Source organism: Oncorhynchus tshawytscha, linkage group LG03 (assembly GCF_018296145.1).
Source record: "Oncorhynchus tshawytscha isolate Ot180627B linkage group LG03, Otsh_v2.0, whole genome shotgun sequence".
Lineage (NCBI taxonomy): Eukaryota > Metazoa > Chordata > Actinopteri > Salmoniformes > Salmonidae > Oncorhynchus > Oncorhynchus tshawytscha.
The window spans coordinates 65,876,982-65,904,093 of record NC_056431.1 but is presented as its reverse complement, the minus strand read 5'-3'; the positions used below and the strand labels follow the sequence as shown (position 1 = coordinate 65,904,093).

Sequence of the window (27,112 nt, the reverse complement as noted above, 5' to 3'; positions counted from 1 at the left end):
TTAGGGTTGAGCTGGGAGTGGACACTAAGCTAGGGTTAAGGTTGAGCTGGGAGTGAACATGAAGCTAGGGTTAGGGTTGAGCTGGGAGTGAACATGAAGCTAGGGTTAGGGTTGAGCTGGGAGTGAACATGAAGCTAGGGTTAGGGTTGAGCTGGGAGTGGACATGAAGCTAAGGTTAGGGTTGAGCTGGGAGTGAACATGAAGCTAGGGTTAGGGTTGAGCTGGGAGTGGACATGAAGCTAGGGTTAGGGTTGAGCTGGGAGTGGTGAATGCTAGGGTTAAGGTTGAGCTGGGAGTGAACATGAAGCTAGGGTTAGGGTTGAGCTGGGAGTGAACATGAAGCTAGGGTTAGGGTTGAGCTGGGAGTGAACATGAAGCTAGGGTTAGGGTTGAGCTGGGAGTGGACACTGCTAGGGTTAAGGTTGAGCTGGGAGTGAACATGAAGCTAGGGTTAGGGTTGAGCTGGGAGTGAACATGAAGCTAGGGTTAGGGTTGAGCTGGGAGTGAACATGAAGCTAGGGTTAGGGTTGAGCTGGGAGGGACATGAAGCTAAGGTTAGGGTTGAGCTGGGAGTGAACATGAAGCTAGGGTTAGGGTTGAGCTGGGAGTGGACATGAAGCTAGGGTTAGGGTTGAGCTGGGAGTGGACATGAAGCTAGGGTTAAGGTTGAGCTGGGAGTGGACATGAAGCTAGGGTTAAGGTTGAGCTGGGAGTGAACATGAAGCTAGGGTTAGGGTTGAGCTGGGAGTGGACATGAAGCTAAGGTTAGGGTTGAGCTGGGAGTGAACATGAAGCTAGGGTTAGGGTTGAGCTGGGAGTGGACATGAAGCTAGGGTTAGGGTTGAGCTGGGAGTGGACATGAAGCTAGGGTTAAGGTTGAGCTGGGAGTGAACATGAAGCTAGGGTTAGGGTTGAGCTGGGAGTGGACACTAAGCTAGGGTTAAGGTTGAGCTGGGAGTGAACATGAAGCTAGGGTTAGGGTTGAGCTGGGAGTGGACATGAAGCTAGGGTTAGGGTTGAGCTGGGAGTGAACATGAAGCTAGGGTTAGGGTTGAGCTGGGAGTGGACATGAAGCTAAGGTTAGGGTTGAGCTGGGAGTGAACATGAAGCTAGGGTTAGGGTTGAGCTGGGAGTGGACATGAAGCTAGGGTTAGGGTTGAGCTGGGAGTGGACATGAAGCTAGGGTTAAGGTTGAGCTGGGAGTGAACATGAAGCTAGGGTTAGGGTTGAGCTGGGAGTGAACATGAAGCTAGGGTTAGGGTTGAGCTGGGAGTGAACATGAAGCTAGGGTTAGGGTTGAGCTGGGAGTGGACACTAAGCTAGGGTTAAGGTTGAGCTGGGAGTGAACATGAAGCTAGGGTTAGGGTTGAGCTGGGAGTGAACATGAAGCTAGGGTTAGGGTTGAGCTGGGAGTGAACATGAAGCTAGGGTTAGGGTTGAGCTGGGAGTGGACATGAAGCTAAGGTTAGGGTTGAGCTGGGAGTGAACATGAAGCTAGGGTTAGGGTTGAGCTGGGAGTGGACATGAAGCTAGGGTTAGGGTTGAGCTGGGAGTGGACATGAAGCTAGGGTTAGGGTTATACTGGGATATGGACATGAAGCTAGGGTTAGGGTTGAGCTGGGAGTGAACATGAAGCTAGGGTTAGGGTTGAGCTGGGAGTGAACATGAAGCTAGGGTTAGGGTTGAGCTGGGAGTGGACATGAAGCTAGGGTTAGGGTTGAGCTGGGAGTGAACATGAAGCTAGGGTTAGGGTTGAGCTGGGAGTGAACATGAAGCTAGGGTTAGGGTTGAGCTGGGAGTGAACATGAAGCTAGGGTTAGGGTTGAGCTGGGAGTGGACACTAAGCTAGGGTTAAGGTTGAGCTGGGAGTGAACATGAAGCTAGGGTTAGGGTTGAGCTGGGAGTGAACATGAAGCTAGGGTTAGGGTTGAGCTGGGAGTGAACATGAAGCTAGGGTTAGGGTTGAGCTGGGAGTGGACATGAAGCTAAGGTTAGGGTTGAGCTGGGAGTGAACATGAAGCTAGGGTTAGGGTTGAGCTGGGAGTGGACATGAAGCTAGGGTTAGGGTTGAGCTGGGAGTGGACATGAAGCTAGGGTTAAGGTTGAGCTGGGAGTGGACATGAAGCTAGGGTTAAGGTTGAGCTGGGAGTGGACATGAAGCTAGGGTTAAGGTTGAGCTGGGAGTGGACATGAAGCTAAGGTTAGGGTTGAGCTGGGAGTGGACATGAAGCTAGGGTTAGGGTTGAGCTGGGAGTGGACACTAAGCTAGGGTTAGGGTTGAGCTGGGAGTGGACATGAAGCTAAGGTTAAGGTTGAGCTGGGAGTGGACATGAAGCTAAGGTTAAGGTTGAGCTGGGAGTGGACATGAAGCTAAGGTTAAGGTTGAGCTGGGAGTGGACATGAAGCTAGGGTTAGGGTTGAGCTGGGAGTGGACATGAAGCTAAGGTTAAGGTTGAGCTGGGAGTGAACATGAAGCTAGGGTTAGGGTTGAGCTGGGAGTGGACATGAAGCTAGGGTTAAGGTTGAGCTGGGAGTGGACATGAAGCTAGGGTTAGGGTTGAGCTGGGAGTGGACACTAAGCTAGGGTTAGGGTTGAGCTGGGAGTGGACATGAAGCTAGGGTTAGGGTTGAGCTGGGAGTGAACATGAAGCTAGGGTTAGGGTTGAGCTGGGAGTGGACATGAAGCTAGGGTTAAGGTTGAGCTGGGAGTGGACACTAAGCTAGGGTTAAGGTTGAGCTGGGAGTGAACATGAAGCTAGGGTTAAGGTTGAGCTGGGAGTGAACATGAAGCTAGGGTTAGGGTTGAGCTGGGATGTGGACATGAAGCAAGGGTTAGGGCCTCAATCCTAGACATAACCCTAACCTTAATCAATTAACAATTCATTTGCCCCTCTCCCCACTACATGGCAGAAAGGTAGGTCTCACTTGAAGACTGGTCTAGAGTTAATGTGTTTTAGAGTGACATTGGCAGAACATTTGAGGCTAGAAGCAAAATTAATTTATGGTCTTGTTCAATAGACGCTTCCCGATGAACGCCAGCCTACCATGCAAAATGTACTCTTCAGGGAGGGTGAAAACTTTGTCCCACCGAGATGAACGCCTTTCTTCCATAGAAAAGCATCACCTACAGCCCTCACATAACCATAATGCCCCCATGGCCTGCGATTGAGCCAGCTAACCGTCCTTGTACACATGCAATCGTGACCTTATAGGGATGGCCTATGTTGAGGCTCAGCTTCCTGTGGCAAACGGAATCCTCAACATGGTCCTTCACTCTCCCTGCAGTTACACAAAACACGGTCTTCCTTCCTCTGTAGAATGGTAAGTTCTTAATGTACAGTCTTGAAACACAGGGCATCGTTAAAAAGTGTCCCACGGAGGCCGTACATTGAATTTCAGCTTCCTGCGACTAGAGGGAAGTACTTCATTGGGGATCATAGGGGTGGTTTCAACAGGTTAAAAAGATTTCATCTTCCCAAATTGTACATATTTGTGATCAGGGGACCATCATGACACGGCATATGTAATTTGAAGTCAATCGACCCAAAATCATTTTTTGACCTCCATTGGACACAATGGTCTTGCAGATCCAGAAACAAAGAGCCTTTTTATGAATTCTTGAATTAATTCTGAAGAGGATTTGTGTCACATTTTTTCAATTGACTTGAAAACTTGAAACTGTCTGCCAGCCTGCATGTCTTTCTGTCTGCCTAACTGCCTGTCTGTCTGTGTTTGTGAGAAAATGGAGGGGGATGAGAGAGAAAGAAGGGGGAGAGTGAGGGATGAGGAGAGAGGGGAAAGAGGGAGAGGGTGTAGGAGGGGGAGAGAAAGCAGAAGGGGAGAGAGAGAGAGTCAACATACAGCCAGAGATGGGAGAGAGGAGGGATAGAGAGAGATGAGAGGAAGGGGAGGCAGGGAAAGGAGAGAGACAGAATGCAGGGGGAGGAGGAAGAGAGAGAAGGGGGAGAGTGAGGGATGAGGACAGAGGGGAAAGAGGGAGAGGGTGTAGGAGGGGGGAGAGAAAGAGGGAGAGAGGAGGATAACAAGAAAATTGTCAACCCTGTGACACTTATCTTTCCCATTGATTGCAAATGTATTGAGAAAAACATCATCAAAACATTACCTCTCTTCTTTTTTCTTTTTTTTAACGGGCCAGGATAAAGATTTCCTATGATATCATGTTGGGAGGAAAGAATGTGAAGTAGGAATGAGTGAATGAGGTAGAGAGAAGGAGAGAGATAAAGAGGGAAACAGACATTTCTGAGTCGTACCTTGTCAATGAACTGCTGGTTGAGTGTCTGGTACTGGAAGCTGGCAGTGTCTCTAAGAGCATCGCTGTACCTCTCTCCCTTCAGCAAGATACTCAGCTCAACCACCTGCTCCAAATGGGCCCGAGTAGGCCACTCCAACACTTCCATCTCTATGTCATTGGTGGGTTCTGTGGGAAGCTCCACCTCTGCCCCTTCTATGATGAGCTCTGGGGGTTAGGGAGAGAAAGGTTGGTGTTTTTAAGAAAGCAGCACTTTTCTTATAACACTGATGTCTAATTCAACTTAATCAAGCTCTTTATATTTAGTTAATTAGCCGACTCAGGTACATTGGTAATGGTCTGGAACAAAAGCCTGCACAAAGTTGTGGGACCCAGATCAGTATGTTCTTTAGACAAATCCTGGTAAGTGTACCTAGGGCTGTTGAGGTGACCATAATGCCGCCACACAGAGAGTCATGACCGCAGTGAAATTCCATGTGACTGTTCATGGTAATCTCCTCTTATGTACTCAGGACATGTGTTGGTCTTAACCAACTCACTAATGAACATCAGGTCCTAATGGCCTGGTACTCAGGCCTTCACTGTCCCTCCATCAGGTCCTAATGGCCTGGTACTCAGGGCTCTGTTGTCCTTCCATCAGGTCCTAATGGCCTGGTACTCAGGTCTCTACTGTCCCTCCATCAGGTCCTAATGGCCTGGTATTCAGCGATCTATTGTCCCTCTATCAGGTCCTAATGGCCTGGTACTCGGGGCTCTATTGTCCCTCCATCAGGTCCTAATGGCCTGGTACTCAGCGATCTATGGTCCCTCTATCAGGTCCTAATGGCCTGGTACTCGGGGCTCTATTGTCCCTCCATCAGGTTCTAATGGCCTGATACTCAGGGCTCTCTACTGTCCCTCTAACAACTCTGACATCAATCTAAAATCACATCAAACACTTATCATCAAAACAGTATCGTGCTTTTAAAACTCACCTCACTGTGATTGATCAATTTGAAGAAGTGGAAAACATGGTCATTGTGGATGTTGTTTCAAAGCCAAACAATGAAATGGACAGCACTTTCTAAGGTGATGATTCATTAAAAACACCCATATGCATATTAGAGTTAATGTATCGGCAATGGCCTAAACAGTATACGAGCCCAATCTCCCCCCCCCCAAAAAAAACCTGAATTAAAATAATGATTGAGGCATTATACATACAATACATAGCCTACCGAAGTTTACACACAGCAGATTTGTATTTATTTTTTAAACTGATTTAAGATGTCTTTGGTATAGAATTGGTTTAGCTTACAGTTCATTCGAAAATATTCAGATCCCTTGACTTTTTCCAAATTTTGATACGTTAACATCCTTATTCTAAAATAGATTTTTTTTAAATGTCACCTAGTCAATCTACACACAACACCCTGTAATGACAAAGCAAAAACCTTTACATAAGTATTCAGACTTTTTACTCAGTACTTTGTTGAATCACCTTTGGAAGTCTTCTTGGGTATGACACGACAAGCTTGGCACACCTGTATTTGGGAAGTTTCTCCCATTCTTCTCTGCAAATCCTCTCAAGCTCTGTCAGGTTGGATGGGGAGCATCCCTGCACAGCTATTTTCAGGTCTCTCCAGAGATGTTCGATCGGGTTCAAGTTCGGGCTCCAGCTGGGCCACTCAAGGACATTCAGAGACTTGTCCTGAAACCACTCCTGCATTGTCTTGGCTGTGACCTTAGGGTCGCTGTCCTGTTGGAATGTGAACCTTCACCCCAGTCTGAGGTCCTGGGCGCTCTGGAACAGGTTTTCATCAAGGATCTCTCTGTACTTTGCTCCATTCATCTTTCCCTCGATCCTGACTAGTCTCCCAGTCCCTGTCACTGAAAAACATCCCCACAGTATGACGCTGCCACCACCATCCTTCACCGTAGGATGGTGCCAGGTTTCCTCCAGATGTGATGCTTGGCATTCATGCCAAAGAGTTCAATCTTGTTTTCATCAGACCAGAGAATCTTGTTTCTCATGGTCTGAGTCCTTTGGTGCCTTTTGGCAAACTCCAAGCGGGCTGCCATGTGCCTTTTATTGAGGAGTGGCATCCATCTGGCCACTCCACCATAAAAGTCTGATTGGTGGGATGCTGCAGAGATGGTTGTCCTTCTGGAAGGTTCTCCCATCTCCACAGTGGAACTCTAGAGTTCTGTCAGAGTGACCGTCAGGTTCTTTGTTCTGACATCCACTGTCAACTGTGGGACCTTACATAGACAGGTGTGTGTCTTTCCAAATCATGTCCAATCAATTGAATTTACCATAGGTGGACTCCAATCAAGTCTTTTTCATTATGAGGTATTGTGTTTAGATTTATGAGGGAAAAATGTTGTATGTAATTATGTAATCAAATTTAGAATAAGGCTGTAACGTCACAAAATGTGAAAAAAGTCAAGGGTTCTGAATACCTGCATACTCCAGAATGCACTGTATACTCCAAAACTGAACAAATTCTAGTAATCGCCTTTGAGGGCATTTTTTATATTTTCATAATTAATCGGCTGACACCTTACCTATAGCTACAGAATATCTCACCAACATGTTTTCCATCTCCTCCCCTATCTCTTTCATTCCATTCTCGAGCGCGCAGAGAGAGGGTCTGTCAACAGTTTAATTAAATATGTTTCTTGTGAAAACATGTTACTATCGATGAACAGGGTTGGAGAGCCCATGGCATACAGAGTACTGGGTAGCTGCAGGAACAGGGTTGGAGAGCCCATGGCATACAGAGTACTGGGTAGCTGCAGGAACAGAGTTGGAGAGCCCATGGCATACAGAGTACTGGGTAGCTGCAGGAACAGGGTTGGAGAGCCCATGACATACAGAGTACTGGGTAGCTGCAGGAACAGGGTTGGACAGCCCATGGCATACAGAGTACTGGGTAGCTGCAGGAACAGGGTTGGAGAGCCCATGGAATACAGAGTACTGGGTAGCTGCAGGAACAGGGTTGGAGAGCCCATGGCATACAGAGTACTGGGTAGCTGCAGGAACAGGGTTGGAGAGCCCATGGTATACAGAGTACTGGGTAGCTGCAGGAACAGGGTTGGAGAGCCCATGGCATACAGAGTACTGGGTAGCTGCAGGAACAGGGTTGGAGAGCCCATGGCATACAGAGTACTGGGTAGCTGCAGGAACAGGGTTGGAGAGCCCATGGAATACAGAGTACTGGGTAGCTGCAGGAACAGGGTTGGAGAGCCCATGGAATACAGAGTACTGGGTAGCTGCAGGAACAGGGTTGGACAGCCCATGGCATACAGAGTACTGGGTAGCTGCAGGAACAGGGTTGGAGAGCCCATGGCATACAGAGTACTGGGTAGCTGCAGGAACAGGGTTGGAGAGCCCATGGCATACAGAGTACTGGGTAGCTGCAGGAACAGGGTTGGAGAGCCCATGGAATACAGAGTACTGGGTAGCTGCAGGAACAGGGTTGGAGAGCCCATGGCATACAGAGTACTGGGTAGCTGCAGGAACAGGGTTGGAGAGCCCATGGGATACAGAGTACTGGGTAGCTACAGGAACAGGGTAGGAGAGCCCATGACATACAGAGTACTGGGTAGCAGGAACATTGTTGGAGAGCCCATGACATACAGAGTACTGGGTAGCTGCAGGAACAGGGTTGGAGAGCCCATGGTATACAAGGTACTGGGTAGCTACAGGAACAGGGTTGGAGAGCCCATGGCATACAGAGTACTGGGTAGCTGCAGTGTTGGAGAGCCCATAACATACAGAGTACTGCGTATCTGCAGTGTTGGAGGGCCCATGGTATACAGAGTACTGGGTAGCTGCAGGAACAGGGTTGGAGAGCCCATGGCATACAGAGTACTGGGTAGCAGGAACAGGGTAGGAGAGCCCATGGCATACAGAGTACTGGGTAGCTGCAGGAACAGGGTTGGAGAGCCCATGGAATACAGAGTACTGGGTAGCTGGAACAGGGTTGGAGAGCCCATGGAATACAGAGTACTGGGTAGCTGCAGGAACAGGGTTGGAGAGCCCATGGAATACAGAGTACTGGGTAGCTGCAGGAACAGGGTTGGAGAGCCCATGGAATACAGAGTACTGGGTAGCTGCAGGAACAGGGTTGGAGAGCCCATGGCATACAGAGTACTGGGTAGCTGCAGGAACAGGGTTGGAGAGCCCATGGCATACAGAGTACTGGGTAGCTGCAGGAACAGGGTTGGAGAGCCCATGGAATACAGAGTACTGGGTAGCTGCAGGAACAGGGTTGGAGAGCCCATGGCATACAGAGTACTGGGTAGCTGCAGGAACAGGGTTGGAGAGCCCATGGCATACAGAGTACTGGGTAGCTGTAGGAACAGGGTTGGAGAGCCCATGGCATACAGAGTACTGGGTAGCTGTAGGAACAGGGTTGGAGAGCCCATGGCATACAGAGTACTGGGTAGCTGTGGAACAGGGTTGGAGAGCCCATGGCATACAGAGTGCTGGGTAGCTGCAGGAACAGTACTGGAGAGCCCATGACATACAGAGTACTGGGTAGCTGTAGGAACAGGGTTGGAGAGCCCATGGAATACAGAGTACTGGGTAGCTGTAGGAACAGGGTTGGAGAGCCCATGGCATACAGAGTACTGGGTAGCTGCAGGAACAGGGTAGCCCATGGCAGGAACAGGGTTGGAGAGCCCATGGAATACAGAGTACTGGGTAGCTGTAGGAACAGGGTTGGAGAGCCCATGGCATACAGAGTACTGGGTAGCTGCAGGAACAGGGTTGGAGAGCCCATGGAATACAGAGTACTGGGTAGCTGCAGGAACAGGGTTGGAGAGCCCATGGAATACAGAGTACTGGGTAGCTGCAGGAACAGGGTTGGAGAGCCCATGACATACAGAGTACTGGGTAGCTGCAGGAACAGGGTTGGAGAGCCCATGGCATATACTGGGTAGCTGTAGGAACAGGGTAGAGCCCATGGCATACAGAGTACTGGGTAGCTGTAGGAACAGGGTTGGAGAGCCCATGGAATACAGAGTACTGGGTAGCTGTAGGAACAGGGTTGGAGAGCCCATGGCATACAGAGTACTGGGTAGCTGCAGGAACAGAGTTGGAGAGCCCATGGCATACAGAGTACTGGGTAGCTGTAGGAACAGGGTTGGATAGCCCATGGAATACAGAGTACTGGGTAGCTGTAGGAACAGGGTTGGAGAGCCCATGACATACAGAGTACTGGGTAGCTGCAGGAACAGGGTTGGAGAGCCCATGGCATACAGAGTACTGGGTAGCTGCAGGAACAGGGTTGGAGAGCCCATGGAATACAGAGTACTGGGTAGCTGTAGGAACAGGGTTGGAGAGCCCATGGCATACAGAGTACTGGGTAGCTGTAGGAACAGGGTTGGAGAGCCCATGGAATACAGAGTACTGGGTAGCTGGGAACAGGGTTGGAGAGCCCATGGCATACAGAGTACTGGGTAGCTGCAGGAACAGGGTTGGAGAGCCCATGGCATACAGAGTACTGGGTAGCTGTAGGAACAGGGTTGGAGAGCCCATGGAATACAGAGTACTGGGTAGCTGTAGGAACAGGGTTGGAGAGCCCATGACATACAGAGTACTGGGTAGCTGCAGGAACAGGGTTGGAGAGCCCATGGCATACAGAGTACTGGGTAGCTGCAGGAACAGGGTTGGAGAGCCCATGGAATACAGAGTACTGGGTAGCTGCAGGAACAGGTTGGAGAGCCCATGGCATACAGAGTACTGGGTAGCTGCAGGAACAGGGTTGGAGAGCCCATGGCATACAGAGTACTGGGTAGCTGCAGGAACAGGGTTGGAGAGCCCATGGAATACAGAGTACTGGGTAGCTGCAGGAACAGGGTTGGAGAGCCCATGGAATACAGAGTACTGGGTAGCTGCAGGAACAGGGTTGGAGAGCCCATGGAATACAGAGTACTGGGTAGCTGCAGGAACAGGGTTGGAGAGCCCATGGAATACAGAGTACTGGGTAGCTGCAGGAACAGGGTTGGAGAGCCCATGGAATACAGAGTACTGGGTAGCTGCAGGAACAGGGTTGGAGAGCCCATGGAATACAGAGTACTGGGTAGCTGCAGGAACAGGGTTGGAGAGCCCATGGAATACAGAGTACTGGGTAGCTGCAGGAACAGAGTTGGAGAGCCCATGGCACACAGAGTACTGGGTAGCTGCAGGAACAGGGTTGGAGAGCCCATGGCATACAGAGTACTGGGTAGCTGCAGGAACAGGGTTGGAGAGCCCATGGCATACAGAGTACTGGGTAGCTGCAGGAACAGGGTTGGAGAGCCCATGGCATACAGAGTACTGGGTAGCTGCAGGAACAGGGTTGGAGAGCCCATGGCATACAGAGTACTGGGTAGCTGCAGGAACAGGGTTGGAGAGCCCATGGAATACAGAGTACTGGGTAGCTGTAGGAACAGGGTTGGAGAGCCCATGGCATACAGAGTACTGGGTAGCTGCAGGAACAGGGTTGGAGAGCCCATGGAATACAGAGTACTGGGTAGCTGCAGGAACAGGGTTGGAGAGCCCATGGAATACAGAGTACTGGGTAGCTGCAGGAACAGGGTTGGAGAGCCCATGACATACAGAGTACTGGGTAGCTGCAGGAACAGGGTTGGAGAGCCCATGGCATACAGAGTACTGGGTAGCTGCAGGAACAGGGTTGGAGAGCCCATGGCATACAGAGTACTGGGTAGCTGTAGGAACAGGGTTGGAGAGCCCATGGAATACAGAGTACTGGGTAGCTGTAGGAACAGGGTTGGAGAGCCCATGGCATACAGAGTACTGGGTAGCTGCAGGAACAGGTTGGAGAGCCCATGGCATACAGAGTACTGGGTAGCTGTAGGAACAGGGTTGGATAGCCCATGGAATACAGAGTACTGGGTAGCTGTAGGAACAGGGTTGGAGAGCCCATGACATACAGAGTACTGGGTAGCTGCAGGAACAGGGTTGGAGAGCCCATGGCATACAGAGTACTGGGTAGCTGCAGGAACAGGGTTGGAGAGCCCATGGCATACAGAACTGGGTAGCTGGTAACAGGGTTGGAGAGCCCATGGAATACAGAGTACTGGGTAGCTGCAGGAACAGGGTTGGAGAGCCCATGGCATACAGAGTACTGGGTAGCTGCAGGAACAGGGTTGGAGAGCCCATGGCATACAGAGTACTGGGTAGCTGCAGGAACAGGGTTGGAGAGCCCATGGAATACAGAGTTTGGGCGGAATATCACCTGTTACGCAGCAAGAGGCTGCATGCTCCTCAAACAGTGGTTGATGCATGGAGTGAAATAACCACAGTAACCTACCCAGCATGATTGAAAAACAAACCAGCAGGAAAGTGGCCTCCAATCACTATTAGAGTGCATATGGATGACATGTCATTTTACCCCTGTTCCTGCCCCTAATCGTGCCCCTGTTCCTGCCCCTGTTCCTGACCCTAATCCTGCCACTGTTCCTGCCCCAGTTCCTGCCCCTGTTCCTGCCCCTAATCCTGCCCCTAATCCTGCCCCTGCTCCTGCCCCAGTTCCTGCCCCTGTTCCTGCCCCTAATCCTGCCCCAGTTCCTGCCCCAGTTCCTGCCCCAGTTCCTGCCCATTTCATAATGGGCCATTCTAAATCTAAACTAATTTTACATATTAGAAAAGACTAGACTCAATTGAGAATAGTCTGATGGGTGAAAATATGAGCACTTGATGAGAGAAGAGCTGTGCAGCATGAGGCAAGAAACAGAGCACAAGATTTTTTGCGACTTTCTCAAATCATCATCAGCCTATAGTCGCATCATGCAGCCCATATATGTTTTTGATTTCTATGGTTCGTATCATTCACAACTAAAGTTACCTAATAACTCTAAATGTATCTTATAGAACCTGTTTCAAATGATCACTTTTACCTCAACATAACCACTTCATATGTACACTCACTCGGGAATGGGAAAAATATCCTTTCTGTTATATTCAGCTAAGTTGAATTATATTCTTCTTACTATAAAATCACATAAGATGAAATAATAGCATGGGACTTACAAGCATGTATTGTCAGCTAAATGAATAAGCCTACATCCTATGGCCCTGAGCATAGCCAGATAACATACAGTAAGCCAACTCATATGCTGTTCTTCTGAAATAAATTTTCTTCATCTCATAATGCTTCTTTAGACCTGACTAAAATTAATAATGGATTTATTGTGATGGTGTATATTAAATTAATATATTAGACGTTTGTATGCAGGTTGTATGCATGGAGGACTGGAGATGCTTGACGTGTTTATGCTAATTCAAAGTAAAATTACCATGAGACCGGCAGTCTTTTGCACGACAATAACCAGCTGATGAAATTTCATGACTGCCACAGCACTATGTGCACCACAGCACATCGATAGTCAGAGGCATTGCTTGGCTTGAGCCTGTAATGTGGGGCAAGAAATCAATAGCCAGAGGGGTTGGTGTGAGTGAACTGTGTGGATGCGCTGCTTACTAATGTGGATTAGACAGCCATAGTGGGCTATTACCGGTCTGAGCACGTCACAGAGCAGAGAGAAGGAGATGGAGAGAGAGAGAGGTAACAGAGAGAGAAAGGATGGAGGGATAAAGAAGTTATAAAAGGTGTGTGTGTGTGTGTATGACACTGACCTCCTTGAGCCTCCTGTTCTGTGGCTGGAGTTGAGGTGCTGTGGAAAAACAACAGTCACTCACAGTTGAGAGGTTTCACTCAGAGATCCAATCAAATCCAATTATAATAGTTAAGAAGCACAAAACTATCTGGTGTTCTACTTGTAGTGGAGCCATAGAGGTAGATACTATGTATCTGCAGCCATAGAGGTAGATACCATGTATCTGCAGCCATAGAGGTAGATACCATGTATCTGCAGCCATAGAGGTAGATACTATAGAGGTAGGTTCTATTTTTGTTTCATCAGACCAAAGGACATTTCTCCAAAAAGTATGATCTTTGTCCCCATGTGCAGTTGCAAACCACAGGCTGGCTTTTTTTATGGCGGTTTTAGAGCAGTGGCTTCTTCCTTGCTGAGTGGCCTTTTAGGTTATGTCGATATTGGACTCGTTTTACTGTGGATATAGATACTTTTCAACCCGTTTCCTCCAGAATCTTCACAAGGTCCTTTGCTGTTGTTCTGGGATTGATTTGCACTTTTCGCAACAAAGTACGATCATCTCTAGGAGACAGAACCTTCCTTCCTGAGCGGTATGACGGCTGCGTGGTCGCACAGGGTTTATACATGCATACTATTGTTCATTCAGATGAACGTGGTACCTTCAGGCATTTGGAAATTAATCCCAAGGATGAATCAGACTTGTGGAGGTCTACAATTTAGTTTCTGAGGTCTTGGCTGATTTCTTTTGATTTTCTCATGATGTCAAGGAAAGAGGCATTGAGTTTGAAGGTAGATCTTGAAATACATCCACAGATACACCTCCAATTGACTCAAATGATGTCAATTAGCCTATCAGAAGCTTTTAAAGACATGACATCATTTTCTGGAATTTTCCAAGCTGTTTAAAGGCACAGTCAACTTAGTGCATGTAAACTTCTGACGCACTGGAATTGTGATACAGTGAATAATAAGTGAAATAATCAGTCTGTAAACAATTGTTGGAAAAATTACTTGTGTCATGCACAAAGTAGATGTTCTAACTGACTTGCCAAAACTAAGCATTTCACTACACTCGCATTAACATCTGCTAACCATGTGTATGTGACCAAATAATTTGATTTGATTTGTTACCATTACATTTGTTAAGTGGTTGAAAAATGAGTTTTAATGACTCCAACCTAAGTGTATGTAAACTTCCGACTTCAACTGTAGATACCGTGTATCTAGAGATAGATACTATGTATCTGCAGCCATAGAGATAGATACTGTGTATCTGCAGCCATAGAGGTAGATACTGTGTATCTGCAGCCATAGAGGTAGATACTATGTATCTGCAGCCATAGAGGTAGATACTATGTATCTGCAGCCATAGAGGTAGATACTATGTATCTGCAGCCATAGAGGTAGATACTATGTATCTGCAGCCATAGAGGTAGATACTATGTATCTGCAGCCATAGAGATAGATACTGTGTATCTGCAGCCATAGAGATAGATACTGTGTATCTGCAGCCATAGAGATAGATACTGTGTATCTGCAGCCATAGAGATAGATACTGTGTATCTGCAGCCATAGAGATAGATACCGTGTATCTGCAGCCATAGAGATAGATACCGTGTATCTGCAGCCATAGAGATAGATACTGTGTATCTGCAGCTGAGATAGATACTGTGTATCTGCAGCCATAGAGATAGATAGATACTAGAGATAGATACTGTGTATCTGCAGCCATAGAGATAGATACCGTGTATCTGCAGCCATAGAGGTAGATACTATGCATCTGCAGCCATAGAGGTAGATACTATGTATCTGCAGCCATAGAGGTAGATACTATGTATCTGCAGCCATAGAGGTAGATACTATGATCTGCAGCTAGAGATAGATACTGTGTATCTGCAGCTATGCATCTGCAGCCATAGAGGTAGATACTATGTATCTGCAGCCATAGAGGTAGATACTATGTATCTGCAGCCATAGAGGTAGATACTATGTATCTGCAGCCATAGAGATAGATACTGTGTATCTGCAGCCATAGAGATAGATACCGTGTATCTGCAGCCATAGAGATAGATACCGTGTATGTGCAGCCATAGAGATAGATACTGTGCAGCCATAGAGATAGATACTATGTATCTGCAGCCATAGAGATAGATACTGTGTATCTGCAGCCATAGAGATAGATACTGTGTATCTGCAGCCATAGAGATAGATACTATGTATCTGCAGCCATAGAGATAGATACTGTGTATCTGCAGCCATAGAGATAGATACTGTGTATCTGCAGCCATAGAGATAGATAGATCTGCAGCCATGTGATATCTGCAGCCATAGAGATAGATACTGTATCTGCAGCCATCTGCATCTGCAGCCATAGAGGTATAGCATCTGCAGCCATAGAGGTAGATACTATGTGCATCTATGTATCTGCAGCCATAGAGATAGATACTGTGTATCTGCAGCCATAGAGATAGATACCGTGCATCTGCAGCCATAGAGATACAGTAGATATCGTTTATCTGTTTATACAATGTGCCAAGCTTTTAGCGTCATACCCAAGAAACTCGAGGGTGTAATCACTGCAAAAGGTGCTTCAACAAAGTACTGAGTAAAGTGTCTGAATACTTATGTAAATGTGATATTTCCGTTTTTAATTTTGAATGCATTTGCAAACATTTCTAGAAACCTGTTTTTGTTTGGTGGTAAGGTGGTAACATAACAAAATGTGTAAAAAGTCAAGGGGTCTGAAAATGTTCCCAAATGAACTGTACGGCCACAGCAATGGGGGAGAGGATGAGGAGTAATATGACCAGGTAAGTTTGAAGAACATTCAGAACTTTACCTGCACATATGTAGCCATGAGTTGTTGGGCTCACTATGGTTAGTGGAGCAGGAGTAGAGAGAGAGAGCAGCAATGGGGAAAAGAATGAGATGATGTAAGACAAGGGTAATGCACAGTGAATACACTCCAAGAAATGTTACAATGGTAATGAAAGTAACTAGGACAGGATTGCATACTTTACCTTGTTGACCCTGTCAGCAACATTCTCTGAAATGGCAAAGATGGAAGACAGAAATGATATAACAGCAAGTAACGATTGAAGCGTGAATATAGTAGTTACACACACACACACACACACACACATACATACAAAATAACAGCTGAAAGCCATCACAATTTGGATGAATAACGATGTGGAAGTTGCAGACATACAGTACCAGTCAAACATTTGGACACACCTACTCAATGCAGTCATGACACACACCTCATGTTTATATGGCTGTTTATATGGCTGAGGACTGTAGCATATCCAGAGCCTTCAGAAAGTATTCATACCCCTTGACTTATTCCACATTTTACTATTTTCTACATTGTAGAATAATAATGAACACATCAAAACTATGGAATAACACACATGGAATCATGAAACTAAAAAAGAGTTAAGCAAATCAAAATATATTTTAGACTCTTTAAAGTAGCCACCCTTTGCCTTGATGAGAGCTTTGCACGCTCTTGTCATTCTCTCAACCAGCTTCACCTGAAATGCTTTTCCAACAGTCTTAAAGGAGTTCCCTTAAGATGAGCACTTGTTGGTTGCTTTTTCTTGTTTCTGCCGTCCAACTCATCCCAAACCATCTTAAAATTGGGTTGAGGTCGGTGATTGTAGAGGCCAGGTCATCTGATGCAGCACTCCATCACTCTCCTTCTTGGTCAAATGGCCCGTACACAACCTGGAGGTGTGTTGGGTCATTGTCCTGTTGAAAATCAAATGATAGTCCTAATAAGCGCTAACCAGATGGGATGGCGTGTGCAAGAATACTGTGGTAGCCATGCTGGTAAAGTGTCCCTTGAATTCTAAATAGATCACAGACAGTGTCACCAGCAAAGCACCCCCACACCATCACACCTCCTCCTCCATGCTTCATGGTGGGAACCACACACATGCGGAGATCATCCGTTCACCTACTCTGTGTCTCACAAAGACACGGCGGTTGGAACCAAAAATCTCACATTTGGACTCATCAGACCAAAGGACAGATTTCCACCGGTCTAATGTCCAATGCTCGTATTTCTTGGCCCAAGCAAGTTTCTTCTTCTTATTGGTGTCCTTTAGTAGTCGTTTCTTTGCAGCAATTCAACCATGAAGGACTGATTCACGCAGTGTCCTCTGAACAGTTGATGTTGAGATGTCTCTGCTACTTGAACTCTGTGAAGCATTTATTTGGGCTGCAGTTTCTAAGGCTGGTAACTCTAATTAACTTATCTTCTTCAGCAGCGGTAACTCTGGGTCTCTTTTTGTGACAGCATTTGAAGAAACTTTTCCGAATTGACTGACCTTCATGTCTTTAAGTAATAATGGACTGTCGTTTCTCTTTGCTCATTTGAGCTGTTCTTGCCATAATAAGGACTTGGTATTTTAACAAATAGGGGGGAAAAAAATATTCTGTATACCAACCCTGCCTTGTCACAACACAACTGATTGGCTCAAATGCATTAAGGAAATAAATTCCATAAATTAACTTTTAACAAGGCACACCTGTTAATTGAAATGCATTCCAGGTGACCACCTCATGAGGCTGGTTGAGAGAATGCCAAGAATGTGCAAAGCTGTCATCAAGGCAAAGGGGGCTACTTTGAAGAATCTAAAATATGTTTTGACATGTTGAACACTTTTTTGGTTACTACATGTTTCCATGTGGGTTATTTCATAGTTTTGGTGTGTTCACTATTATTCTACGGTGTGGAAAATAGTAAAAATAAAGAAAAACCCTTGAATGAGTTGCTGTGTCCAAACTTTTGACTGGTACTGTACATGATGATGGTAATTTCATGGAGACTGGAGAGACTCACACTCTCAACCAGGGCCAGGTGCTCCTTTGATTGGCTAAAGTTTTTGCCCATCGCCAGAGCGGTGGCTGTGCCGTCCAGGCATTGGCTCATCCAGGTTTGGTACTCTTCCTGGTTTGGGAGGCGGTCCCAGAAGATCTTGAAGGCCTCCCACACCGTCTCCTGACACACTGAACACACACGCCACACACAGGTCACATATTGGCGAAAGAACCCATTCTTTCTGTCTCTGAGGATTACAAGGGACATTGATGAAAACTACAGTACGCAGGCTGTGGCTGTCTAGTTCTAGAGCTGTGACCCCTGAGGTAAATCTTAGCTGGCATATTAGCTCATGTGTCGATCACAGTGTGACTATAAGTGTTACAGTACATACCCCCCACCAGGTCAGAGTTAACTGATTCCATGTTTAGCCCTGCCACAGCAGGGTTGTGGTTACGCAGACTTGCTGTGTGCCTATCTTCCTGACCTCAGTATCACTCTCCACTGTCATGCCAATGCCAAACCAGTGATGTAACCCTTCTCCATAAATCAGCTTACAAGTCACCAACCCAATGACCTGCAGCTACCTACCCAACCCTCACTGCTTTTCCTCTACATCTACACTCTTAAGAAAAAGGGTTCCAAAAGGGTTCTTCGTGTCCCTATAGGATAACCATTTTTTTTAAACTTCCAGGTAGAACCCTTTTGGGTGCCATGTAGAACCCTCTATGGAAATCGTTTTACATGGAACCCAAAAAGGTTCTACCTGGAAGCAAAACATTGGTTGTCCTATGGGGACAGCCAAAAACCCTTTTAGGTTCTAGATAGCACTTTTTTTCTAAGTGTGTACTGTCTCATCCCTGGACCCAAAGTATTTCCCCAATCCCCATATCATCAAGCTTCTCCTGGGTTAATACAGTTAAAGATGAGTTCATACAGCACAGTATCTGCCCAAAACCATAATACTGTCCCAACTATTCTCTTCTCAATTCAGCTCCTCTACATGGGAGGGGCCGTGCACCTATATAATATTGCACTATATTTCCTCAATCACTGTGCTTACCTCACCTACCTGCATCTATACTCTTACATTCACCAACCACAGCCCCGGTCTACAGAGCAACAGGGTGGGATTTGTTCCAGTCCAGCTGGAGGAAGGTCTTGATGAGCAGATGTTGAGTTGAATCAGGTCTGTTAGTAAGTGCTGGGCTGAAACTAAAGTTCTGGTTGCCAAATTGGACCAATCTCTTGAAAGTCATTAGTTAATTTATGTATTTATTTACTGTACAAAGAAAACATCCTGGAAAAGCATGGTAGCAGTTTATAATAACTGCACCTAATAAAGCATTCATAATGGATTTGTAAATCATTTATTCATCGATGCTCCAGTCAAATAAAATCTAATGAATTCAAGTTTTATTGGTCACACACACACACATGTCTAGCTGATGTTATTGTTGGTGTAGAGAAATGCTTGTGTTCCTAGCTCCAACAGTGCAGTAACATCTAACCATACACAACAATACACACAAATCTAAAAGTAAAAGAATGGAATGAAGAAATATGTAAATATTAGGGCGAGCAATGTCAGAACGGCATTGATGTTTATTATACATCCTTATAAACCATTTACTTGTCACGTCCTGACCATAGAGAGTCCTTATTTTCTATGGTAGAGTAGGTCAGGGCGTGACCGGGGGGTTAGTCTAGTTTATTATTTATATGTGGGGTTCTAGGTTTGTTTTTCTATGTTGGTGATTGTGTATGATTCCCAATTAGAGGTAATCGTTGTCTCTAATTGGGGATCATATTTAAGTAGCTGTTTTTCCCACCTGTGTTTGTGGGATATTGTTTTGAGTTAGTGCACGTAGCATCTCTGTAGTCACGGTTCATTGTTAGTTTATTGTTTATTTATTTTTGTCTTTGCTAAGTTTCACTTTATCATTCAATTATGTGGAACTCAACATCCGCTGCGACTCAGTCCGATATTTATTCTAAGGAACGTGACATTACTACTATTCATTAGTTAAGTATTTCGTGGGCTGTATTGAGTGGCCAGTGTAATTTCTCACAAAAAGATGGACATGTCATGAGTAGACATTCCAACAAAACCAGATGCTCCTTAAGGTCTCAAAATATTCTAGAACATATCAATGGTAAAACAATAAGCACACAACACAGGACGTTAAAGGAAATATATCCAACATTTTATTCACACAAACGGTTGTGAAACAACTGTTGCAAGGACTTGAGGTAGAGTTGTAACGTTAATGTTTTGCTAAAGTTGGCAACCTCGTGACCGCGAACTAATCATACAACAGGGAGATGTAGCCTACACACAACAGCTGGCTGGACCGGATCCTTTTTGTTATTTCATTACTACTAATATGGTGATTGAGGTATACATGTTTGATGTACGGTTTGCAGGTAGAAATGTTACATACTGTATACAACATTTAAATCTTCCAGTGCTTCAGTCTTTTAACTGCAGACAAATAGCAACCAAAAAATGACACCGAGGCACAAGAGCAGCAACACAGATGAATGAATAAAAGCGCACATGGGAAAATAGAGCTTCTGTTGTGATCAAAGCAACAATAGCCTATATGAAAGTAAGAGAGTAAACATTGTTTCTAGTTGAGGTTAGTTACAAGTCAAGTGTTCTGGCTTTGCATCCTTCAAAAGATTGACTAGTGACTGAAGTGACCTCTGAGGAAGAGCCAGGCCGATCAGCTCAATTAGACAACACAACTGAAAAATGTACATTTTCCAAATGAGAGACTTGCATGAACTATTCTGTATGCATGCTAAGCATTGGACAACTGATGAATTGGAGCTTCATGTCAAATAGTGTAACGGCTCTCGTTTGTTGAATGAAGAGTGGACCAAGACGCAGCGTGGAAAGTGTTCATGATTTTAATGTTCAAAAAACACTCAAACCAACGTGAAAGCGAAAAGTTCTGTCAGGCAAAAACCACTAAACAGAAAACAAGATCCCACAAAACCCAAAAGGAAAAATGACAACTTATATATGATCCCGAATCAGAGACAAAGATAGACAGCTGCCTCTGATTGGGAACCACACTCGGCCAAAAACAAAGAAATAGAAAACATAGACTTTCCCACCTGAGTCACACCCTGACCTGACCAAACATAGAGAATAATAAGGATCTCTAAGGTCAGGGCGTGACAAATATAATGTTCATTAGTATCACATGGAATTATTGTCCTAAAATGAAAAGTCATGTAATAGTTACCCTTTTTTCCATAGCATCTCATCTCTATAGTAGGTCGTTGGCGAGTATTTTCGTCAGTTATTGTTGACAAGATTAACACTGCCATGTCAGCTAAAGCTTTTTAAATTGGTAAAGTACTCTAGTAAACTAACTTGTAGTGATCATAGTTGAATTACCAACCGGGCACGCTCCCCAACTAAATGTATCCTGGGGCCCACAAAAGGCCCTAAGACAATACCTCCATCCGCTGCTGCCAAGAAACGCTTATGTTACCATTTAAAAAAAAGGTATTTTACTCAGCGTGTCTGAAGTGTGTCATATCACACTACTACAACAGTGGGACTGTTTTGGAATAAAAGTTTCAATATATTTTGTGTGCTTATTGTTTAACCATTGACATGTTCTAATGGCCATTTTGAGCATCAGATACTGCAGGAATGTCTACCAATGGCATGTCCACCTTTTTGTGAGAAATCACATTGGTCACTCAAAACATTTACTAAATATTTCTAAAGTGTAAACAGCCAACACAATTTTTTAATGATTATTAAATGATGTAAACCATATGCCATGGCCATCTCCGTTACCAGAGCTTAACCCAATTGAACACTTACAGGAGATTCTGGAGTGACATCTGAGACGTTTTCCACCACCATTAATACATCTCCAAATGATGGAATTAAGGACCTACAGATAACTACTAAAATAAAGGAAACGGCAACATAGTGTCTTAATAAGGCATTGAGCCAGAACAGCTTCAATGCACCTTGGAATAGATTCTACAAGCGTCTGGAACTCTACTGGAGGGATGTGACATCATTCTTCCACCAGAAATTACATAATTTAGAGTTTTGTTAATGGTGGTGGAAAACTCTGTCTCGGGCGTCGCTCCAGAATCTCCTGTAAGTGTTCTGGTAACGGAGATGGCCGTGGCATATGGTTTACATCATTTTCATGCTCATCAAACCATTCAGTAACTACACGTGCCCTGTGGATGGGGCATTGTCCTGCTATGGGGGTATAGCCATGGTAGCCAAATTAATAGCCTGCCCAGCATTTTTATACATGACCCTAAGAATGATGGGATGTTAATTGATTAATTAACTCAGGAACCACACCCGTGTGGAAGCGCCTGCTTTCAATATACTTTGTATCCCTCATTTACTCTCGTGTTTCCTTTACTTTGGCAGTTACTTGTATATTAAACATCTTGTGAATGATCTTATGAATCGTTATTAAATACTTTAAAAGTTGTTTATAAATGTATGAATAACTAGGTTACCAACATTTACAATTATGGGAGTAATTAATGAATAAATGGTTTACTAATCCTTTATAAATGCTTTATTATGTGGAGTTGTAAAGTGCTACCAATAACTTTACTATTCATCGTGAGACAATGCCGGGAGACTCCAGAGTTCGCCAAAAAGACAAGGATGAAATGTTAGCAACCCTCTAACTTAGTCCAGCCAGGTCAGTGTCTCAGTAACCCACAAGACTGGAATCCCATACAGAGCTATCCTGCACACTGACCACTGATTAGTCCCACTACAGGCCCTACAGACCCACTCACTCCACCATCTCAAAACCCTAAGCCTCTCTCTCTCACCTTGAGTGGCTGGACATATGTTGTGAGAGTTGACTTTTAACCTGCCTGATCACACCCAACATCCTTCTGAGTCAGGAATGTCTCTCCCTCCCCCTCTGTGTAGGTGCTGCTACCTGGCTCAAGTCTCTAAAATGGGCTGATCCTCACATACAGTGCGACCTACAGTGTGACATACTTATTGCCAGGAAATTAATCAATTTCCTTCCAAAGTAGAGCAGATGTTGCCTGAAAATTGGATGTTGGAGAGGGAAAATACTTTAGGTTGAGACCCAAATCGCAATGCTGTGATAACACACACACACACACACACACCTCATGTTTTTAGGGCTGTAGACTATAGCATATACAGTGCCTTCATAAAATATTCATACCTATTCCACATTTTGTTGTGTTACAGCCTGAATCTCAAATATAAAATATATTTTGATTTGTTTAATACTTTTTTGATTGCTACATAATTCCATATGTGCTATTTCATAGTTTTGATGTCTTCACTATTATTCTACAATGTAGAAAATAGTCAAAAAAATAAACTGCAATGAGTAGGTGTGTCCAAACTTTTGCCTGGTACTTTAAGAATTCACACCCTTGAGTCAATACATGTTAGAATCACGTTTGGCAACGATTACATCTGTGAGTATTTCTGGGTAAGTCTCTAAGAGTTTAGTACACCTGGACTGTACAATAATTGCACATTATTCTGTAAAAAAAATATTCAAGCTCTGACAAGTTGGTTATTGACCGTTGCTAGACAGCCATTTTCATGGCTTGCCATAGATTTTCAAGACGATTTAAGTCAAACTGTAGCTAGACCACTCAGGAACATTCAATGTAATTTTGGTGAGCAATTCCAGTGTATTTCTTTCTTGTTTTTTAGGTTATTGTCCAGCTGAAAGGTGAATTTGTCTCCCAGTGTCTGTTGGAAAGCAGACTGAACCAGGTTATCCTGTAGGATTTTGCCTGTGCTTAGCTCTATTCCATTTATTTTATTTAAAAAAAACTCCCTAGTCCATGCCGATGACAAGCATACCCATAACATGATGCAGCCACCACCATGCTTGAAAATATGAAGAGTGGTACTCGGTGATGTGTTTTGTTGGATTTGCCTTAAACATAACACTTTGTATTCATGACATACAGTTATTTTACTCCTGAATCACAATTTTACTTCAGCGTCTAATTGCAAACAAGATGCATGTTTTGTAATATTCTGTACAGGCTTCCTTCTTTTCACTCTGTCATTTAGGTTAGTATTGTGGAGTAACAATGTTGTTGATCCATCCCCAGTTTTCTCCTATCACAGCCATTAAACTCTTTTTTAAAGTCACCTATTGGCTCATGTTGAAATCCCTGAGCGGTTTCCTTGCTCTTCAGCATCTGAGTTAGGAAGGACGCCTGTATCTTTGTAGTGACTGGGTATATGGTTACACCATCCAAAGTGTAATTAATAACTTCACCATGATCAAAGGGATATTTCATCCCTGCTTTTTATTTCTACCAATAGGTGCCCTTCTTTGCGAGGCATTGGAAACCGTCCTTGGTCTTTGTGTTTGAAATGTACTGCTTGAATGAGGGACCTTACAGATAATTGTATGTGTGGGGTACAGAGATGAGGTAGTCATTAAAAAATGATGTTAAACACTATTATTGCACACAGAGTGAGTCCATGCAACTTATTATGTGACTTGTTAAGCAAATTTGTACTCCTGAACTTATTTAGGCTTGCCATAACAACGGGGTTGAATACTTATTGACTCAAGACATTTTAACTTTTAATTTTAAAACAATTTGTTAAAATGTATAAAAACATAATTCCACTTTGACATTATGGGGTATTGTGTGTAGGCCAGTGACACAAAATCTCAATTTAATCCATTTTAAATTCGGGCTGTTTACACAAAAATAAAAGTGAAAAGTCAAGGGGTGTGAATAATTTCTGAAGCCACTGTAGGCCTTCTCTATGGTCTGGGTAGGGGTTGACGGAATGGGCCACACGCGCAGACTTGCCACCTCAGATTTGGGGAGGGCCACTTCTTCCTCCATCATAATACATACAGGTGAGTGGTGGTGGTCTTACCTCGCAGGTGAAAGTAGCTGAGGTGATTTGCAATGGATTGTTGCACGCTCTCTTCAGCACAAAGTTTGACCCCGCTGGGGAAAAGCACGTTGCGCTTCTGCCGGAGGATAGCGCCATGGTCCTTGTGTGAGACCTTGAGGAGAGGTGAATGAACTATGCTTTGAAGAACCGATAGAATAGGTGATATTCTAACTGTTTTGTAATATAGATCCTGTCCGTCAGGAAGAAGACGTCCTTCCCCAGATGCAGCGTCTGTGATAAAACGATAAAACGCATTAGACAACAACTCCATCTTAATTGCGAAAGTGTAGCTTGACTGTTTGTTAGGCATGCATACATACCTGTTCTTACTCCCAAGAGTTCAAACGCTAAGATGAACGAAAGTGTACACAAAAGGCATTTCAATGAAGAGTCCGACATCTTAAATCCGTAGTGGTTTTAACTCCGAAGGGTTGAAAAGGGGTCACGTTGACACGACAGGTACTTCCTTTGGAATCACACAACAATGTTAGGCCCTCCTTATGAGTTTGCATAGTTCAGAATCCAGAAAATGTATATGTTTTTTTAACCAGTCATTCTGAAGTGATTCTCTCCTCCTTGCTTATGTCGGCTGAGGAAGGTGTGTTCCATGGTGCTACGGAACAGCTCCCGGTCAGGGCTCAGGCTCAGCTAGGCAGATGGCCCATTGAGTGAGATTTTGTTCTCTAATCTTGTTTGCTAAGCCCTTTATAGCAGCTTGTCAAGAAGATACTGGTGTAATACTGGAAAGGGTGCTTAGTGCGAGGGAAACGTGGAAGGAGAGAGGGGGGAAAGGGGGGAAGGGTGCTTAGTGCGAGGGAAACGTGGAAGGAGAGAGGGGGAAAGGGGGAAGGGTGCTTAGTGCGAGGGAAACGTGGAAGGAGAGAGAGGGGAAAGGGGGAAGGGTGCTTAGTGCGAGGGAAACGTGGAAGGAGAGAGAGGGGAAAGGGGGAAGGGTGCTTAGTGCGAGGGAAACGTGGAACGAGAGAGGGGGAAAGGGGGAAGGGTGCTTAGTGCGAGGGAAACGTGGAACGAGAGAGGGGGGAAAGGGGGTAAGGGTGCTTAGTGCGAGGGAAACGTGGAAGGAGAGAGAGGGGAAAGGGGGGAAGGGTGAAGAGGCCACCCGCAGAGAGATATGGCTTTAAGTGCAAAGATAGGCTCCTCCATTAATGAAGACAGGTAGCAGACAATCCTGGTCAAAACTAACCTCAACTCAAGGCTGGGGCTGGCTGAGGCCTTTTTTTCAGACGGTCATTAGAACTAATGGATAGCCTACATCACCAGTGGTTCAATTAAGAATCATCCTGCGGACTAAATCTGGGGGTAATGTTAATTCAGGTGTATGATCTGAGCCGCTCAGTGCTGTTTTTATCCCTCATATAGCCTATAGGATCAGGCGTTCTTCTTGACCATGTGACCTAGACCAGGAAACTGAGCTCAACCATGGGAGGATCTCAATTGCATACTCCTCGCATCCTCTCTCCTTGCCACCTCCTCAAAACCCATTGGAGGAGAAGGTCAGAGGGAAGGGACCTCTGGTTTTCTCATCCGATGGGTTTTGAGGAGACGAGGAGAGGAGTAAGCAATTGAGATCTTGCCCATATTGCCATAGCCAGATCTGTTTGTGCTTTAGCCAACCCCTTGATCATTCATTATTGTGTCAACGAGACTGGTCCAGTAAAGTTGGTTCACTGCACAATGAAATTGGAGAAGCATTTATAAAAAAATATGTAATAGCCTCTATCGTAATCGCTCCTCTTTCACCCCAGCTGCCAAAAAAACCCTGAATCAGATGACCATCCTACCCATGCCAGATTACGGAAACGTACATTTATAGATCGGCAGGTAAGGGTGCTCTCGAGCGGCTAGATGTTCTTTACCATTCGGCCATCAGATTTGCCACCAATGCTCCTTTTAGGACACATCACTGCACTCTATAGTCCTCTGTAAACTGTATACCCATCGCAAGACCCACTGGTTGTTTATTTATAAAACCCTCTTAGACCTCACTCCCCCCTATCTGAGATATCTCCTACATACAACACCCGTTCTGCCAGTCACATTCTGTTAAAGGTCCCCAAAGCACACACATCCCTGGGTCGCTCCTCTTTTCAGTTCACTGCAGCTAGTGACTGGAACGAGCTGCATAAAACACTCAAACTGGACAGTTTTATCTCAATCTCTTCATTCAAAGACCCAGTCATGGACACTCTTACTGACAATTGTCGTTGCTTCGTGTTATGTATTGTTGTCTCTACCTTCTTGGCCTTTGTGCTGTTGTCAGTGCCCAATCATGTTTGTACCATGTTTTGTGCTGCTACCGTGTTATGCTGCCATGTTGTCATGTTTTGCTGCCATGCTATGTCGTTGTCTTAGGTCTTTATGTAGTGTTGAGGTGTCTCTCTTGTTGTGATGTGTGTTTTGTCCTATATTATTTTATCCCAACCCCCGAAGGAGGCCTTTT

General features: G+C 45.1%; 1 protein-coding gene across 1 annotated transcript in view; it reads right to left on the bottom strand.

Annotated features, from left to right (window-relative positions):
• impg2a (interphotoreceptor matrix proteoglycan 2a) overlaps window positions 1-25,486 on the bottom strand; it is a 53,205-nt gene extending 27,719 nt beyond the window's left edge. The window contains exons 1-7 of the mRNA XM_042320097.1: window positions 24,972-25,486; window positions 24,631-24,882; window positions 17,730-17,896; window positions 15,901-15,926; window positions 15,720-15,752; window positions 12,900-12,937; window positions 4,272-4,477 (exon numbers count right to left, since the gene is read on the bottom strand). Of these exons, the coding sequence (XP_042176031.1) occupies window positions 4,272-4,477; window positions 12,900-12,937; window positions 15,720-15,752; window positions 15,901-15,926; window positions 17,730-17,896; window positions 24,631-24,882; window positions 24,972-25,050 (801 nt within the window). The 5' untranslated portion in view covers window positions 25,051-25,486. The remainder of the gene's footprint in view (window positions 1-4,271; window positions 4,478-12,899; window positions 12,938-15,719; window positions 15,753-15,900; window positions 15,927-17,729; window positions 17,897-24,630; window positions 24,883-24,971) is intronic.
• Window positions 25,487-27,112: the final 1,626 nt, after the last annotated feature.